This window comes from Hevea brasiliensis, chromosome 9 (genome assembly GCF_030052815.1).
Source record: "Hevea brasiliensis isolate MT/VB/25A 57/8 chromosome 9, ASM3005281v1, whole genome shotgun sequence".
NCBI classification, from domain to species: domain Eukaryota; kingdom Viridiplantae; phylum Streptophyta; class Magnoliopsida; order Malpighiales; family Euphorbiaceae; genus Hevea; species Hevea brasiliensis.
Genome location: NC_079501.1, coordinates 31,055,656 through 31,076,559, shown reverse-complemented (window position 1 = coordinate 31,076,559; position 20,904 = coordinate 31,055,656). Strand labels below are relative to the sequence as shown.

General features: G+C 29.6%; 1 protein-coding gene and 1 pseudogene across 1 annotated transcript; one reads left to right on the top strand and one right to left on the bottom strand.

Annotated features, from left to right (window-relative positions):
- Positions 1-226: 226 nt before the first annotated feature.
- On the bottom strand, positions 227-9,523 carry LOC110658439 (pentatricopeptide repeat-containing protein At2g13600-like; annotated as a pseudogene).
- LOC110658465 (uncharacterized) lies at positions 9,436-12,772 on the top strand. The gene is made up of 3 exons (XM_021816085.2): positions 9,436-10,706; positions 11,623-12,165; positions 12,375-12,772. Exons 1-3 carry the CDS (start codon positions 9,801-9,803, stop codon positions 12,480-12,482), a joined length of 1,557 nt encoding a protein of 518 aa, XP_021671777.2. The 5' UTR covers positions 9,436-9,800; the 3' UTR covers positions 12,483-12,772.
- Positions 12,773-20,904: the final 8,132 nt, after the last annotated feature.

Sequence of the window (20,904 nt, the reverse complement as noted above, 5' to 3'; positions counted from 1 at the left end):
AAGCTAGCGTTGCTGATATTTGCCTATCTTGCTGTAACTTCCCCATGCGTCCGCAGCAATTGGAACACGCTTTCATTCATTTAATTACAAATGCATGCTACATAGATTACAGATGGTTTCGATCACAAAGTTCATGCAGGAACTCTTAATTTTTCATTGCATCTAATCATTAACTTCTCATTTGAAAAATACAAACATAAATGAATGGATTGTGTAACCAACCTGATTAGACAAACTGATGAACATCTGTTGTAATAAGCAAACTAACAGAAATGTGTTGATTTTTATAGAAATTAAGAAAATTTTCTGAGCTTCAGAAGGCATAGATCCATAGAAAAACATGATCTGTTCCAACTCTAGTGAAAAAAAATTGCCCATACAGCCTTATCAACTCCATATAAACTTCTTCATTTTGAGGGTGAGATGTCATCAACCAAAAAGTTATGGTTTGTTCCTCCCACTTGAATCCAACTAGAACCAGTTCTTTATCTACCATTTGTTCTCTTCATCTCTTTTCTCAATTTTGCACAGCAATCCACATGCCCACAGAAGCATACAGGTTCAATGGAAGAATATAAGCAGATTCATCTTTAGGTTGCAGCTTGAGAAGTTTACTAGCTGCCCCAGTTCAACATGTCAGTGGACGTTGCAGGCAAACAGAAGAATTTGCCAAAAATGAACGTCAGGTTGAATGGGCATATGATCTATGATCTACATTGCGTCTTCCAGGAGTTATACTTGACCAAGCAGATCAACCATACATGCATAATGTTCTAAACATGGGAAAATTCCATGAAGTTCAAACATAGATGTTTAAGTGATATCATGTAAATCTCAGAAGCTTCTCCACAACAACTGTGTTGAGCATATCCCCGTTACCATGGCATTCCAGCCAGCCAAATTGCCTGTAGACATAGACCTGAATTTTTTTGTCTGCATCTCCTATGCTTTCACAACTTACAGTAAATGTCAATGAGAGCACTTTCAACAAAGTTATACTGATCAAACCCAGATTTTAGTGATAGGCAATGAATTGCTCTCCCCTGTTCCATAACTGTCATAGCACCACGAGCTTTAAAGACAATACTGAAAGTTTTGCCATCCACTTCAGGGCATGATCTCCATATGGTTTGAAACAAATTCAAAGCACCAGCATGACACCCACTATGGACCAAATTAGTCACCACCGCGTTCACGTGTACCAAGTTTACCTGATCAATCTCACCAAATACGTTTTTAAATTCATCATTTCATCCATACTATTGCATCTCCTATATGTTATTATCAAGCTAGAAACCATGGAATCATCTAACATGAATCAACATTTAATCACATGTGAATGGATTTGCATTGCCTGCATTGTACATTTTCAGGTTGGAAACTGTTTCAAGAATGCTAATGAGAGTATACATGGTCGGTTGTAGTGCAAGATCACACATAGGAGAGGACACCTCCAGAGCCTCACTAGCAAATCCATTCTCAGAACACGCAGCTATCAGGGAATTTCAAGAAATAGAATCTCGAGAAATCACATCATAAAAAACGTACCTAGCATCATGCATTACCCACACTTCCCGTACATCGACACCAATGCATTGCCAACAGAAACCACCTGCAAATACCCTGTCTTATGACGAAGTGCCCGACATTTGCTTCGCTGCTTTCAAAAACTTCATCCAATGGCAGAAAAAACATTTACAAATGTACTCATTAACATCTAAAGATATAGAATGCAAAATTATAAAACATTCCAACACTTCTCACCATGGCAAGCAGCTCCTATCGTCTCAGTCAAAGAAACAACATCTGGCTCATGAATTTCATCAAAAACCTTAATGGCATCGACTTTACTTCTATACCTGGTGTACACCCTCATAAAAGCATTATTCAAATGCACTGAGCAACTATACAAAAGACCCGTTTTGACAGCGAACCCATGAATCTGTTCCCTTCTTTAATGTCAAATGAAGCACAAATTACCCCAGTTAAGCTAAACTCACTTAATTCAAATCCTAAACCCCACATTTCAGCAACAACCACTTTTCCCTTTTCAAACTCCCCGTTCCACACATACCCACAAACCAAAACACTCCTCAAAACGCATCTCAGCCTATCCCACATCCCCATTTTTCTCATAATTCTCAAACACCAGCGTTAAACAAACCCCATGTGCAACCCCATTCTCTCCCAAACTGTCACACCGTTTGATCAGAGAACTTAAAATAAACACATCATTAACCAAACCCACATACCTTAAGGCATTTAAAAGCTCAAATCAGGCCCAGGCTGGTTAAACCGGACAAACCCAGAAATGAGGGCGTTGTAGGTGAATATATCTGGGTTATGGTTGTCTAAACGAGAGTGGGAGCCCAAGAGAGGTCATTAAGTTTAGAGAAGTGAGAACTGAGAGCAGTGAAACGTAGGGGGTCAAGATTGTTGCCAGATTTTATGAAGAGAGGATAGAGAGATTGAAACTTAAAATCTCTTTACAACAATGGTGAAGGAAGACAATCAAATTATCCAAAATCACCATTATTATATACATTGTGAAGTTGAAAATTCAATTTACATTATTAACAAATTCATAACATGTAAAACTCTTTAGATTTATTTAATCAACAAATGACTACACGGATGAAGCCAAAATTAGCTCTCAATAAAGAGGTTTCACAATCTCATTCTTAGCTGAAGAGACATACACACAGAAAAATAAAATGGTCAAGGGGCCTCCAAGATATTTTTCAAAGGAGGCATACTAACGGTTTCGACGTGCGAGTAAGTAAATATAGAGAGAAAATGACTAGAGATCCCCTCTCGGGGATGAGATATTAGCATTTGTGCATTGTGTAGGGATAATATTCGTGCAAGTTTTCGCGGGTGTACGATCCATTTGAATTTCAATAGCATGGATTTTAATAATTTTAATGGGTGGATTCAAATTTAAAGTTTTATATTCACCATAAATTTGAATAAACATTTACTCGCTATCTCTGAACCCGTTTAATTAATTTATTTTTAAATTTTAAAAGAGGTGTGATTTATTAAATTTTATTTAAGTAAATTAAAATTTTTATAAAAAAAAATATTATATTTTTTAAAATTGATTCAATTATATAAATTAAGTTTTTTTTTTTTTTACATTTTTTAAAATGTTTTTACTTTCCTAATCTACTTATCACCGAGGCTTAGGTAACGGATAGCGGTTACTAGGCGACACAAATTTTCTGTTTAAATTGAAAAATCGAATGAATTGATTCAATTCGGTTTTAAAATTTAATTGGTTTGATTCGATTTATAATTTTGATAATTTCGGTTAATCAATTCAGTTCAGTTATTTTCATAAAAAAAAACGAACCGAACCGAAATTATTAATATATATATAGTAAATTAAAGAAAATTGAATCAAACCGAATCAAACTGATTCGAATCAAAATCAAAGAAAACCGAACCGAACCTTAAGATTTTTGAGTTTTGATTTCTATTTTTTTTTTGTTTTTATGTTTTATTATTTAGATTTAATGTTAAAAATATAAAATTTTATAAATTTCAATTTGATCGGTTTAAAACTGAACCGATATTTATCGGTTCGATTCGATTTGATTTTCTCTTATTAATCTATTTGGTTCCGTTTTTAAAATTTTTTATTTTCGATTTTTAATTTTATCAGTTCGGTTCGGTTCGAAACTGAGCCGACCGTTTGTACACCCCTAGCGGTTACTTACAAACTTATTAATATTTAATAATATTTAATACTTAAATTCATTTTAAATTTGATTAAAATTTATTCTTAATTATCTTAAACATAATCATTATTAGCCAAACAATACTCCAAACCATTAAACTTTATATATTTTCTTTAATTAAGAATTAATATAATTTTTTTTTATTAATAATTATTTATTCAAAGTACTTAACACATAAATTGAATGTAAATCAGATATGATGTAGATATTATTTATTAATTTATATTATTTTAAATTTAATTATATATTATTTAAACTTATCTTACTATAATTCTATTATATTAATCGCCCATGAATTAAATGGCATAAACTACATTCAAATTGGGCCACTCAAATGGAGTTAAACTAATTCGACAAACTGGGTGGAAATAAATTGAGTAGAATAGTTAGGCAGTAGACCTCTTTTTAAGTAGAGAAGTCGAGCTAATGGACAATGTGTTTTATATGCTCGTGTATTCCTTTTATATGGACAATTAAGCCTATGGGAAGAGAATATAATTGATAATCGAAGAACTATTTCTCTTATATTGTTTGTGTGTTTTTTCTGTAAATATGGACTTGCAAGATAAAAGAAAATTATTAGATGAATTAGTTAATCATCACTTAGATATTGAAATCAGTATTGCAACTTAATTATTAAAGAAATAAGGAAGTAATCATATTAGATATACAAATCTGATGACTTTTATGTAGATTTTTGGGCTTGTCTCCTGTTAGAATTAAGAATTAGTATTATAATAGCTAGAGGACTTAGTATCATAGTGCTTGGAGTCCCTAATGTATAGTGTTTTAAGGATGCTAGGATTGTGACCTTGGTGAATATATTGAATCCTTATCTTTTAGTGATTGACTAGGGTAACAAGGATGAATGTCTATATGAGTAACTACTGTAAGTGTTAGAGTAATCAGGATGAGTATCTAAGTAATCAGGGCAAGTGTCCAAGCTATGTATGGTAGCTCGGACCCTATACAAGTATCCTCCTACTGATAGATTGCTTGCCCATAAATACTATTTTTATAGGTTGTAGTATCGCGCGCACACACTCTCTCTTTCTAGCTTTTTGGAGGGAGTTTTTTCTCTTAATTTTTTTCTCTTATTCTCAAAGAAATTTTTAAAAACTTTTTTTTCATTTTCATTTTATAAATTAAGGAATTTGATTCTCACAATTATGAAATTTTTTTCAATTTGAGAATAAAAAACGGAAATAAGAATAATTATTTTATTAAAGATTAAATGCTTAATCTTATCTATATATTTTTTAAGATGTTTGAATTTCGATTTGTTATATTAGTAATTAAAATAAAAATATAAAAAATAATATTTTTATATTTTAAATAATTAATTAAAATAAAAATATAATAATTGTAATAACTAAAATAATTGTAATTATAATTAAAATTATAGTAATTATAATATTTTTACATTTCAAATATTTATTTAAAAATAAAAATTATAATTATAATGAAAATTAAAATAATAATAATAATAATAATAACTACAATATAAAAATATTGCTTTTATATTTTCATATAAATAATTAAAATTAAAAATTATAATTATAAGTAATTATGCCTAATTAGAATAAAACATAGTAAAAATGTAATTTTTGTATTTTCATATAATTAATCATAATAAAAAATTTTGAATATAATTATTTAAAGTAAAAAAGATGAAATATATTATTTTTATTTTTACTTATAATTAAATAAAATTAAAAATTATAATTAATTTAAATTAAAAAACATAAAAAAAATTATTTTTATATTCTCATATAATAATTAAAATTAAAAAATAAAAATATAAAAAATTAACAAATTAGTTTTAAATTAATTTCATTAAATACAAAATAAATTGAATTATGATTCTATAATTTAGATATATAAATCAAACGCCTTAAAAAGAATATGAATCAAATTCTATATTAAATTAAATATAAATAAAAATTTATCATTTTATTTTTAATTCTGCTCTATTCTAATTTTAATATTACATTTAATTTCAATGTGTAAACAAAACGAGCGATAAACATTTTTTATAAATTATTTTTTTAATAACTCTTAAAATAAAATTAATAATTATCATTTCTCTTTGATCCCTCGGTGTAAAATTAATAAATTCTATTACTAAAATAATGATAATCAAATAAGAAATTTTTGTATTACATATATATATTTTTTTTCTTTTAATATCGCGATGCAATTGATTGAATGCAAATTATTTATATTTTATTTAAAAAAAATTATAAATAAAATTTACTTTAATTTATTCTAAGATCTTAAAATTAAAATTTTAATGAATAAATAGGGTGTTATGTGACAATCTTGGAATTTACCATGAACGCAATCTCATTGGTTCGAACTAGAAAGATGACAATGGAAGCCACAGTCAACTATAGACAGCAAATATATAATATTAAAAATAGGCACTAAATGAAATAATTAATGGTCCTAATTATATTACATTTAAGTGGATTAGAGTTGTTGTAGATATTTTTTTATCGTTAGTGGATTCCCACTTTGACTTACCCTTACTTAATTGTTCCATTATCAAAGTGGGGTGGTCTGGATTTGGTCCGTGAGAATGACACTGAATGACATTAGGTCATATTCTTTTGAATTTCATTCAATTTACAAAGCACGAGCAAAGTTGCTCGTAGGTTTATAAATAATTTTATAATAAAATAAATTAAATCAATATAAAATAAGTATTTTAAATGATTGTAAAATGAAAATAAATTAAAAGTAAAATTAAAAAAAAAAAACTTAATAAAAAAGGGTGTTTGAGTGTATGATAGAGTCGTGAAGCAATTGAATCATTGGATCAATGGACATAAAAGTAAAATAAAAAATGAAAAAAAAAAAGAATTACTGTTTATGAAAATGAATAGTAAATGTGAATATCATGTTAGTATATTGTGTAAAAAGAGTAAATAATCTAAAAAATAATTTTAAAAAGTAAAAAATAAATTAAGAAAAGAAAAAAAACGTTATTCGTGGGATAATGTTAATCTTAAAATTAAAGTGTTTTGAGTTTGAATTATATACAAAATGTCTATGTATTTTTTTTTACGCATTAAAGAAAATAGAAAAAAAATAAATATATCATTTATCATTTAATAAATTTTATTATTGCTCACTCTCTTAATATGTTCGGCGCTATTGTGGAAAAAGAGTAAATAATTTAAAAAAATAAATAATATGAAATGGTAATAATCTTAAAATTGAAGTGTTTAAGTTATATTTGGTAAAACGTAATGTAATGAAATATAATTAATTATGTAATGAAATTAAAGTTGTAATGTAATGTAATTGTCATTATATTATATTTTTATATTTAGTTGCAAAATAAAATATAAGTAGTGTAATGTAATAATAATTTTTATTTTAATATTTAATTTATTTATGGTATTAATAATAAGTGATAATAATTGTAGTAATTGATAATTGAGTGATAATTATGGTTAAGTGATGGTAGTAATAGTGATAACAATAATAAAATGGTGGTTCTGAAAGCAAGATAAAGTAATAATGATAATAACTAGGTGCTATAGAGGTAATAACCGCTAAATGGTGATAGTGGCAGTGGTAACGGTAGTGATAGCAATAATAGTAATAGGATATTGATGATAGTAGTGGTGGTAGTAGTAGTGACAGAGTAAGGATAACGATAATAGTATCTTAATTATTTTATTAATAATTAAATAAAAATAAATTTTTTATAATTTTCATATTAAAAAATATAGAGAACAAGCATATAAAGGAAATTATTTGTTCAAATCCATTTTGTCACATCAATGAAAGCGTTTAACTCATAAATAATAAGCAAATAAATACCAATTATAAATAACAAGCAAATAAATATTAATAGTCATATAGTTATATAAGTCATTTATAGATAAATAAATTTTTAAATTTTTAAAAATGTTTAAAAAATAATTAAACTATAATTTATCTTTTTTATAAATTTCGTATACAAAAATCTTCTGGTATATACGAATACTCATTAGTAATCCTTCATATATAATTTACAATATTTCATAAATATATATGGTAAATATAACTTATCAATCTGATTCAAAATATATAAAAAATTTATCGAGATTTTGTAAATCATATATGCAAATTATTGATGAGGATTCCATGTATTATAAGATTTTCATATACAGTATTAGCTAGATTTATATTAGAAATAAATTATAATTTTTTTTATTTATTTTTAAAAATTAAAGCTCTTATTTATTTTTAAAATAATAAAAAATCTTATTTAATTTATTTTTAAAATTTAAAAAGCTTATTTAGACCTTAAAATGCTTGGAATGCTTATATCATTTTTGACGTGTGTGTGCATATATATATATATATATAAAATTTTAATAAAAAATAAATATAATCTATATTTTATATAATAAATAAAAAATATTTATTTATTTATTTATATAATAAATATAAAACATATTTTATTTTTTAAATATAAAATTTTAATTAATTAATTAATATTTTATTAATAAAATAAAAATTTAAAAATTATGTTATAATTTATCGTTAATTTCTCAAAATTCAATTTAGCTTTTTTACTATAACTACAATAACTTATAAATGTTAAGCTATAATAATAAAAAAAAAATTAAAAACTAGCTTCGTGCAAACGTTTCCATTAAGCCTTTTCTAAGTATATAAAATCTCATTTCTAAGTAGAAATCGGCTTAAAAGATCAATCCACATTTGTGAAATTTGTCAACTCTTTTACCCAAATTGGAACAAAAAAAGACAACTCTAAAAAAGTGCTACCGCGACATTTGTTAGCATTTAAAGGGATAATTAATAATAAAATTTAATTGTGATAAATTTTAAAATTTAGCATATATTTATTAAAAATTTAATTTATTATATAATTATTAAAAAATTATAAAAATTTAGAGATTATTAGATATTTTTATTATTAAAATTAACAGCGAAATAGATGAAATGTTATAATTATAAAAAATTTAAAATTTAAAATTTAAGATATTTTTATTAAAAAATTTAGAATAGAATTACTAAAAATCTTAAGATTTATGAGTTTTTTTTTAATATTATATCTTTAAAAAAAATAAAAATAAAACTAAAATTAGAATGAAATAAAATGGAAAATAATTGAGATAAATTTTAAAACATAAGAAGTTTTATGGTGTGTGGTTAGAAACTTCTTGTATTTGTCTTTAAAAAGAAAAAAAAAAATCAAGGAGGAAGGATGTCATGTTCTTGCCTCCTTATGAGAAGACAAATGATTTTTTGATGCAACAAATTTAAAAAATAAAAAATAAAACTTTATTTAAAAAAAATTAAATTTTACTATTCTAATTTTTAAATTTTTTTTTATCGTTGAATATAACCATTTTATTGTATTCACCTTGTAGTATGTAGCAATATTTAATTTAATTTAATTTAATTTAATTATATTTAATTTATTTTTCATAAAAAAATAATAAATATACACGCGTCTTCAGAATATTGCAAAACAGCAATGAATTAATTGTAGGCCACGCGATACGTGGAAATTTTCCCTCCTGGTCATTCAGATTACCGATCTTGTTTAGCCAATTTTTTTCGCTCACACGCTTTAAACAACCAAGTGACTACACCTTAAAATTAACCAGACAAAATTTCCATAAATTTTATAAAAATACAATATATATATAAACACAAACATGTCTCACTCAGTGGCACAATACTGGGGGAGTGTGCAATCTGGCAGCTATGCATGCTCTCTCACTGCATTTACCTCTCTGCAACTCCTCCATCTTCGTTTTTCCTTGACACTGCATCTCTCACTGCCCAAAAGTAGTTTTCCCTCTCTTTCCTTCATTTTCCCTCATTTTCTCTTTCTGGGTCTTTGCATTTTTCATTAGTTATTACTGTCATGGTTCCCATTTTATCCATGCTCCATCTTTTTTCCAAATCCGGCAACACCCATCTAGATTCTCCTAAATCTTTCGTCTTCTGATACACATTTTTGTAGCTATTCCTATTAGGAGCCAAAAGGGGAAAAATAAGAAGTAGATATTGAATTTGAAGAATATGAAAGTGACCCAGAAAGATTCAGAGAAAATAATTTGGGATCAGATGAGAAGCCCATCTGGAAACCCCATTTCTGGACCTGGTTCACAGACTCGAATCCTACCTAAGCTTATGGTATGGCTTATCCTATTCGTTTCACTCACCTATGTTGTTTACACCCTCAAGCTGGTCGCTACTTCGCGCGACTGCAATCACGAGCCTTTCTCTACCCATCATCATCTCTCCATTATCTCTAATCATTCTCAGCCCTTGATTCAAAATCACACGGCCTTAACCATTCACCGGGGAGGCAACCAAGAAACCCATCAACCGACGGAGATTCACCATATAGTTTTTGGCATCGCTGCCTCAGCTAAGCTATGGGAACAGAGGAAGAACTATATCAAGATTTGGTTTAAACCTGAGAAAATGCGAGGCATTGTGTGGCTAGATGATGCTGTCAAGACCCGTGAAAGGGACGGGTTACCCCCGGTTAAAATCTCCGGCGATACTTCCCGTTTCGCTTACACGAACCGCCAAGGCCATCGATCGGCGATACGGATCTCGCGGATCGTGTCGGAAACACTGCGTCTTGGTCTCAACAATGTGAGGTGGTTCGTAATGGGGGACGACGACACCGTTTTTATCACGGAGAATCTAGTTAGAGTGCTGAGGAAGTATGATCATAATCAGTATTATTATATCGGGAGCTTATCGGAGTCCCATTTGCAAAACATATATTTCTCTTATGGGATGGCCTATGGCGGCGGCGGTTTTGCCATAAGCTACCCATTAGCAAAAGCGCTCGATAAAATGCAAGATAAGTGTATTCAGAGATATCCTGGGCTCTACGGATCTGACGACCGAATGCAGGCTTGTATGGCTGAACTCGGTGTACCTCTCACCAAGGAAACCGGATTTCACCAGGTTCATGTTCTGTTTCCCCTGGTTTCTTTCCGATGGTCTCTCATCCATTGGATGCCTATCCTATATTTCTTCTTCTTCATCTATGTTTCTGATCCTGTTTCCGATATTTAGCTTTTGTTTTGTCTTGATTTTAATTTGCATTAACTTGCTGGGATTGGGAGCCCAATGGGTAATTAATGCAATTTGTTGTTTTGTTGATGAACTGGATTAAACCCATTAAAGATTTCCTTATTAATTTTTCCCGATACTCGGATTATCGGTTCTGGGAAATTTCAGGCGATTCGTGAATCGGTTTTAGTATTCGATTCGCGTCTCTTTGTCGTATAGCAGCGGCAGGTGAACAGCTCAATGTCGTCCGTGTATAATTTTGTAATTGTATAACGGATTGGAGCCCACCTGTAGCAACTCTTTGAACATGCGCCAATGCCCACGAGCATTTAGGCGCGTGTGTTTCACCCATCTAGGTCTAGCTTATCCACTATCTATCGTCTGCTAATCTGACGAAGAAAGCAACAGAATTGGTGATGGGAGCCTGTTTTTGGCATGGTCCATGCTCCGCAGCCGACACTAACTCCATGAGCATAGGTCCTTAAATGGAAGGCAGAAGGGTGTTCAAAACTTCTTGTGCCAGACCATCTTAATTAATTTATCCTTTGGATTAAAGTTAGAATAGGAGAAATTCTTGATTGGACTTGGTTTGCTATGAAACATTTGCCATTTGTGTACTTCATCTATAAACTATTGGTTACTTAAAAGTAATACATGCCCCAGTTGTAAATTTCAGTGCAGTAAGGATATTTTGTGAATTTACATTGACCCAATTTGTGTTTCAATCCTCTTGAGATTCCTAATTTTTCTAGTCTTGAATATAAATATGGAATATTTACTGATCCTAACTATTCTATTTTGCAATCAGTATGATGTGTATGGAAACCTGTTTGGACTCCTTGCAGCACACCCCGTTACACCCCTGGTCTCATTGCATCACCTTGATGTTGTTGAGCCCATTTTCCCTAATGTGACTCGAGTTCAAGCACTTCAGCAGCTAATGGTGCCTATGAAGCTGGACTCAGCAGGATTAATGCAACAATCCATCTGCTATGATAAATCTAAGAGCTGGACCATTTCTGTTTCTTGGGGCTTTGCAGTTCAAATTTTCCGAGGAGTCTTTTCGCCTCGTGAAATAGAAATGCCATCAAGAACATTTTTAAATTGGTATAGAAGAGCAGATTACACTGCATATGCATTCAACACTCGACCAGTTACTCGAAACCCTTGCCAAAAACCCTTTGTATTTTACATGTCAAAGACAAGATTTGATTCTTCATTGAATGTAACAGTGAGTGAGTATGGCCGGCATCGTGTCCCTCACCCTGCATGCAAGTGGAAAATGTCTGATCCTACTAAGCTTGATGTGGTTGTGGTCTATAAGAAGCCTGACCCTCATCTATGGGATAGAGTAAGTGCCTCTTGAACTACACATTGTTTCATTTGTCACTGCTATCTTGGATGTTCTTGCCATTTGCAATTCTCATCAATAACTAACATGCTTTCAAGTAACTGGGAAACTTGGTTAATTTCTTGCTATTGGTATTGTTTGGTAGCACTAAAACTCAGAATGTGTAATGTGGGTTTGTTTTGCTTTGTTTGTGCATGTGGATTGGGCAGTCTCCAAGAAGAAACTGCTGCAGGGTGATGAACTCAAAGAAGAAAGGAAGCATTGCAGTTGATGTGGGTGTATGTAGGGAAGGTGAGGTCAGTGAAATACAGTCATAGTTGGAAGAGTTTTAGGCGGGTAGCTTCTTATCTTCCTTGTTATTCTCTCTCAAATTCTTAGTTCTTTAATTTATTTCTCTTGTTGCCAATTTTGAAAGTGTATTCCAGAGTAGAGACTGACTAAAAAAATGTCATTAGACAGGAGATATGTTGATGTATAAAAGTCTTAGTTTATATATTCTATTCATGTTGTAGTCTTGTAGACTTTTTAGTTCTGTATTAGCTAATAGTTAATCCTTCATTGACTTTTATGAGATAAGAGGCCATGTGCTAAGCCTTAATTCTCTCAATTCTGATATGGTACTTGCTTAGATTTACACTGTTATCATTCCTTCACCAGAACAGAGAATGCAACATAAATAAGAAGGATTAAGAAGGATCCTGAACAGTTTCTGGAGTTTGTATCAGCTTTGACAATTTCTTGCATTTATCTTTGCTATATATATTTTTTTTAATCTTTTCACATGGGTCCCAAGGCTTTTGGATGCTAATTTTTGATATCTTATAAAATATATAAAATGAAAGGTGACAATGAAATGAAAATAAAGGTGAGTTTCCAATCAAAATGAGACTCCTGATTATTTGTTTAATATTGCTTCCAATGGGGAACCCTTTTAAACAGGCATGCTTTTTGGAAAGTCATTTTAGAGGATTATATCCTTAAATCAACATCAGCAGCTGTTGGATTGTGTTTGACATTTTTTAATGAACTATTGATTCCAACCAACACAAAAGCATATCTCCAAAAATGGCTTCATTTATTTTATTTACCTTGTGGATGGAGCATCTTATGATTCTCTGCTTCTGTTCCTACAATGAAACATTATTATTATTATTATTATTATTATTATTATTTGTTTTTTTCAAGGCATGATGCAGTACAAAACAAGCAAAGTGTCGGTGGTGAAACTACATAAAAAAATTTAAATTGGATGAAGAGAAATTAAAGGAGATGTCCAATTGCCTTTTTTGTATAGTTAGAAGAAATTGCAGAGGGTAATCGTGATGATGGAAGGCAGGTAAGTTGGTGGGTGAGATCCATAGCTGCTCACCAATCTCCATAGACCTGCATGCAAATTGTCCCTTGAAAGGGAAATGATTCTGAGAGGTGGGTCCTTGGGTTTCATCGTCACTGGCCCAAATTGCCTTGTACCAATCACTAATAATTGCACCACCTATTCAATGCTCTCAATTGTGGCTATCCCCTGCATTTTCTAGGTGTTTGTCTATCTAGATCAAAAACTCATAATATTTTAAAATTAATTTTAAGAATTCTATCAATTTTAATTTATTTTATTTTAATTTTAGCTTCATTTTAATTAGAGACTTTAACTAAATTTAAAAGTTATTTAAAAAAAAAGTATAATTGTCCAAAAATTAAATGGGTTAATTATAATTCGATTTTAATATGATTTAATATATTTTTGATAATTCAATATTTATTAATTTTAATATAAACCCATCAAATTTCACTTCAATGTCGGTTTTTCCATGGATCTCATAATGCATGCCAACAAGGCAATAATACAGAGAAAGAGTAGAGAGGAGGGCCCTGAGAGAGGTAGCCCAGTAGAAATTGATACGCAAACAACCTCTAAATTGGCCTTTTTCAGATGTTCCCTCTTTGTCTTTTTTCTATCATTCATTTTCTCCTCTTTAAGTTATTACCTTCATTCCTCACTATTTTCTTTGACCTAATAATTCTTCCAACTTTATATTTTTTCTTAAATTATTCTTCAATTTCAAATTTTATTAATTTAATAAAAAAAATCTTTTTAATTTCAACCATTTCTATTATGTAACCTGAAACCATTTAAATTTACCTAATAGTTGATGATGTGTAAGGTACTTCTAAAAAAATCAATATATATATGAGACAACACAAGTTTTTATTTATTTATTTTTTATAGCAACATTAATTCAGTTAGAGGGTAGCATCAATAATTAAAGATGATAATAGGTAAGATACCCACAAAAATCATCTTATTAAATTCAAACTTAATTAATATTCTCAAAATTTGAATCCTTCTCAAGTTTGATTATTATTTTTCGAAAATTATCTGGGCCCATTTAAATTTTATATACTTTAATTAATAATCTACATAAAAATTATAATAAATATTATTATAAAAAATATATATTTTATATTTAATTAAATATTTATATAAATAAATTCAGATAACAACGGATGTTCAACGTGTAAAACTTAAACCTATTACATGTATTATTTCTCAAATTCAAACTCATTTCAAATCCATTTATATATTATCTAAACCTTTATTATTAGACTTTGGTCGGGTCGAATATCCAAACAACATTGTACACTGTCATAACATAAGAATAAATCCTTAAAAGTTTTTTTTTTGGTCATCGAGGCAGTGGCCCACGGGCCTCCCTCTCCCCCCCTAAATCCGCCGGTGAATCAAGCTCAGCACATTATCATCGTAACATTAAATTGAAAGTTTTACAAATTAAAGTTTCAAAGAGAAGAAAATCAGTGTAGAAATTTATAGTGATTTAAACTACATCCTGCAAATTCAAGTCCTTTAGTTATTTATTTTTTATCAAACGATTTGAGCAATGCAACTTTCAACTATGGTATATTCTGCTTTAGCAATAAACTAGACAATTGAGATTTGCTTTTTTCACTAAACTAAGAAACTGAGGTATGTTCTAGAAGTTGGTAAGTACCTTAGCAAACACCTTATCAATGTAACCAATAATATTAAAAGACTCACTCTTAGGCCACCAAAGACTTGGCCGTTGAATCCCAATGAGCTACTTAAAGATATTTTTAACAAAAATTAGACGATACTCTTTAGAGATTTGATTAAAATCTCAGCACGCACTAAAATGTATATCAAGCCTATTAATAATCTAATCTTATCTAGTAGAATGGATCTGTGAGACAAGAGCACGTGGGTTGGCGTGGTAACTTCTTCAATGTTTAAGTTAGTAAGGGCACTTAAGAGTGAGGTGAAATTGACGAGAAAAATTAATCTATCTAGATATCAGGCTATGAACTCCTTATATAGACTTCGGATAGACTCCTGCTACTCCAAAAAGTGTATATATGGTAGGTTCCTATTTAGGAGGAATCTTATTAGAAGTAGGATACAGAACCCTTAAAGGATAAGGATTACGACCTTTACTAGATATAGTTATACTTTAACTAGATTCTACCACTCTGTCAAGCGAGTTTTATGGCGTCCACGCCATGATATGCGGAAACCAAATCATAGTCATAACCAAATCATCTTCCTAGTTTGAGTCATGGAAATGGTTCGGAGCATGGGTATTAGAGTATCCAGGTTATCTAGTTCAATACTTGGGTACTTTGAGGAGTCTAATATTAAGCAGTTAGATAGAGTAGAGAGCTAATCATACCTTGATATGACTTAGTGTCCACATCCTTACCTTTCCATCTTTCTTCATCTTGATGGCAGAGCTCAATGGAGTTCCTATACTTTTCAAATTATCCCTTGTGAATTTTTTGAGCAACTATCTATGTATTTAGAGTGATTTATAAAAATTTCATCATTCAATTTGATATAGCATGAAGATTTTAAAATATGCAAAAGCACAAAAGCATTGTAATCATTTTAATTCTAGTAACCAAAACAAATGTCTTATCAAAATCAATTTCTTCCTCTTTTTCACCACATGATCCTTTTCATACATCTTATTCCTAAGTACTCACTTAATTTCAATAATGAAGTAATTTTGGATTTAAGAAGAAGCATTCATACCTTATTTCTCTCAAATCAATAAATCCAATTTTCATTATTTTGAGCTTCATCAAATGACAAATTTTATTTGAGAAGCAAAGACTATAACTAAAATAATTCCAAAGTTGAGCTCTTGTCATCATTTTTTGGGATGAACTATCATCCATGTACTTCTTAGGATGGCTTATATTATATCTCTACTATTTTGAAAGATCCTCGTGTTATAGTTCATCTCTTTGCAACTCAGCCACATTATTTATTTCTTACGAATGTCTTTGTGAATGTTATTTTGGTTGAAATCTATATTGGCTTCTCTAAACATAATCAATTTGTTGCTTATCATTTCCTTTGTCTCTCACACTTTGAGTTCATCAATTATGCTTCCATTTCTTTTGCTCTAAATCATCATCCTAAGACAATTTATTTTTTTTGACAAGGAATAGTTAAATATATTCATCAAATACTACATGCATAGACTCTTCTACGATCAGTGTCCTCTTATTAAATACCCTATACACTTTTTTATGTGTTTAATATCCGATAAATATATCTTCATTTGATTTGACATAAATTTTTTTGAAGTTACAAAAGGCTTTCTTCCTTTTCACAATTTATAGGAGATTTTTACCAAATTTATTGTATTAAAGCCCTATTTGAAATAGGCATTTATAGCTTGAACCAAAAATACTTTTAAAGTTTATTTTCATTCAACATGGTATTTGTGGAGTCCCAGGAGTTGAAAAATTATGGACAATGCTAATTTTTTGCATTTGAAATTTCTTACAAAAAAGGGAAAATATTGCAATTTTTTTTTTCTCTTAGTTGCTGAGAAAAATATACATGTGTACCTTGAGTAATAATCATGAATCATCTACCTTTAGACCTTTTTGAACTCACATTGGACAAAAAATATTAGATGTAATAAGAGTTCAAGAGGAATTAGAGGTATAAACAACAATTTTTTTTTTTTGGTTTAAGAGATTGAGTAGAAGTTATTAAAAATTGACTTAAAATTAATATTAATATGTTTTAATTATACATAAAACAATTAAACATTTTTTTAAAAAATGTTTTTTTACATAAAAGGTTGCTTTTTTAATCTCTCAAACTCTATCTTAAATATAACCTAAGAATTTAAAATGTGATAACTCATTTTAAAATTTTAATATACATCTAAAGAGAAAAAAAAAAAAGTATAAAGATTGTTAAGATTCCATGTTGGTTTGGGAAGGGATAACGTGCCTCTTATATGGTCATGGACACTCCTTCCCCTTTAAGTTAGCTTTTAAAGTGAATTAGGCTTGGCCCGTTTTTTTAAGATGGTATCAAAGTATCCCCAACTAATATTTAGGCATCTTATAAGTATTTCATACTCCAAGTGTTTAGTTATGGGCGTTAGAGAAGTGCATTAAGATTCCGTATTTATTTGAAATAGGGGTAATGTGTCTCTTATATGGTTTTGAGCACTCTTTCTTCTTGAGCTAGCTTATTAGAGTGAGTTAGACCCGGCCCGTTTTCTTAATAAAGAAGCCAATCTCAAATTTTCTCCATCGTCCTATAAAAAAAGAGCAAATTATAATTAAATTTGTAAAGTTTAATAAAACTCACAGATTAATCCCTCATGCAAGTTTAGCAACGATTTTGTCTTTAGATTTTATTTCCATTAATAATTTGGTCCTTACTCCTAAATTTTCTCCTCTATGAATAAAAGAGGTTCAATTACAGTTAAGTCTCTAAAAGTTTAATAAAAATTGCAGATTAATCCCTAATGTAAGTTTGATAATAATTTTGGTCCGTAAATTTTATTTTCGTTAATAATTTGGTTTTTACATTTTACTTTAATTAACAAATTAGTTCCTATGACCAGTGAATTTTGAGGACTAATTTGTTAATAAAAGTAAAACTAAATTATTAATAGAAATAAAATTTAAGAACCAAATTGTTATCAAACTTACACTAAGAACTAAATTGTAAGTTGTGTTAAACTCTAGGGACTTAATGGTAATTTACCACAAAATGGTTATGGATATAAACTTGGAGAAAGACATCAACCAACATAGGAATACTGGACAATTCTAGCCCCTCGCACTTCTCACTTCTCACTTCTCACTTCTCAGAATTCACTCGAGAGAACCAATGCACTAAAGGCCCAATATCTTTTGGGATCAAACAACCTAGTTAAGGTTAGAGCTTGTCTACGACAGAACCGAGCCCAAGTACAAGATAATTGATCCTTCTCGGCTGAGACCATGTTAAATTTGGACAAGGCCTTCTCAGAAGCAAAGTAACAGGAAAGGCGTATGAACACAAGTTTTACATAGGGTGGACAATGGCTAGGATACTCACGGGAAATGTCGATTTAAATTCGAACTTAAGTAATATTTTTGACACTCAAATTTATTCTAAATTAATTATTATTGCTTAAAAAATATTTGAATCATTTAATTTTATATATTTTAATTAATAAATTATATATAAAATATTTTTTTATTAATAATTTACATTTTAAAATTTAATAATTTTATAAAATATTTAAATTTTATTTTATTTAAAATAAAATATATAAAAATTTATAAATATTATTGTAAAAATATATTTTTTATTTAATTAATTATTTATATAAATGATCCAACTAACTGATATCACTGTTGGCTAGGAGCCTCTCATTCTGAAAAAACTAACAAAACTAATGCAAGCCATCAACTAGGCCATTCCCAAAGCCATGAACAAAGTGATACCCTTTTATTTTACTAACCTTATCAGAATAAGGGGACCGTAATAATATATCAAGACTCATGTATTTTTTGATACACAAGATAGTCAAGTGTAGAGCATACTCATGTTAGAAAAGAACTTAAGAATGACACAGACTCTTAAATTTTCAGGAGATAGAATAATTTTAGAAAGCTATGAATAGAGAAACACACTGAAAATTTTTATTGATGTTCTAATATTCCTATAACATTACATACCCTCTCTTATATAGGAAAAGATAAAGATGGTAGGAAAAGCCAAATATAAGACAGACCCTGTGATCTTTTATAACTTTCTTGTGACTAAAGCAAACAGAAACAATTTTCTAGTGACAAAAACAGACAGATACTATTATTATAGACACCATTATTTTTAAGTAATATTATTTCTCAAACTAAATTCATCCCAAACCCGTATTTAGAATATACCTTACTTTGTCAATTACTTTTAAAATGATAAAAGTATTTCTCATTTTGTAGATATAAAACAAAGCGAAAAAAGAAGTTAAAAAAAATGAAAATAATCATAAAATGCTGCATGCAAATAAAAGAGAAAAAAAAAGGGATCATATGCTTTATCCTCCACTATCTCTTTTGCATTTTTGTTTTCCTCCTTTGTGATCATAGCAAGTGATGTCGTTTTCTCCTATGTGATCATCATGGGTTCCATTTACAACCTAAAGAAAATTTAGATTCTTCTCTATCGCTTCATTTCCAGTTTGGGTTTCTGAATAGCAATTCTTTTTTAAATTACCCTTAGTTAATTACTTGCGTTAATTTTTAGCATGAAATTGAACTTTTTTATGGGATTAGTTAAATTGTAGCTTGTCTTGATTATGTGAATTATGGTGAGTTTAATGGAATCTAAGAAATCAACACAAATCATTTCTTTTGCAACAGAATATATATTTCTTTCATTACATATGAGAATAAATCAAGAAACAAAACCAAGAGAAATTTAAATAGATTTATGATCATGATCATATGTGCTGATGAACTTTTCAGTGCCAGTTGTGAGTTGCGAGGCTTGCATGATCAAGCTTGAAGAATGTTTTATATTCCACCGCATACTCTACTTATATAAGTAGCAACTAGCATAAGTAGACACTACATTCAGAACAAATTCTTTTGTTTGCTTGAGTAAAGAAAATGCCTGTCTTTATGCTATAATAACCTTCTGTAGGAAAAGAACAGAAAAGAAAATAGGTATATTACGCTTTCAATATTAATTTTGGAACCACACACCACCCCCCAACCAAAAAAAAAAAAAAAAAAAAAAAACAGAAGCATAATGCTTTTGAAGATGTCACCTTTGACATGATAAGTTAGGCACCTTTCCTTTTCCCTAAAAACAAAAGCATGCAGATGATTGGAACTTACAGTGTACTTTTACCAAGATGGATGGTCATTATTGGCATCGTCTTTATAATAGTATTGAACAACTCCTTATACTCGATTTTGCTTTCTCTATTTTTTCCCTAATCATTGATATAATTACATGAGCTAAGCAATAGAAGGCAGCCATATTTGCCTTTATATATAGAATCTCACACAAGGAACTAAAGAGCTAGCTCTTTCAAATTTGTGCATCCACTATAGTGGTCAAGAAAGAAAGCTACTTGTGCTAAATTTATACTTGAAGGAGCATGTATTTGTATATATAATCACAGAGAAAACGTAATACTACCACAAACCATCTAAAAATGCAGGTATTAAAGGCACCTTTCCATCAGCAAAAGCAGTAGCATGAACAGTGCCAAAGTTGTCAAATCATAAAGTCGGCAATTCTTATGGACATGAAATGAAATATCATCATCAAGAAGGTGAATTAGGGACCACAACTCTTAAGATGAATATGACATTTTTGTTATTTGTATATGGGAATTGTCATAATCTCCAAAACTATATAGGCAGCCAACCAAATTCTGTTGCTAATTTAAT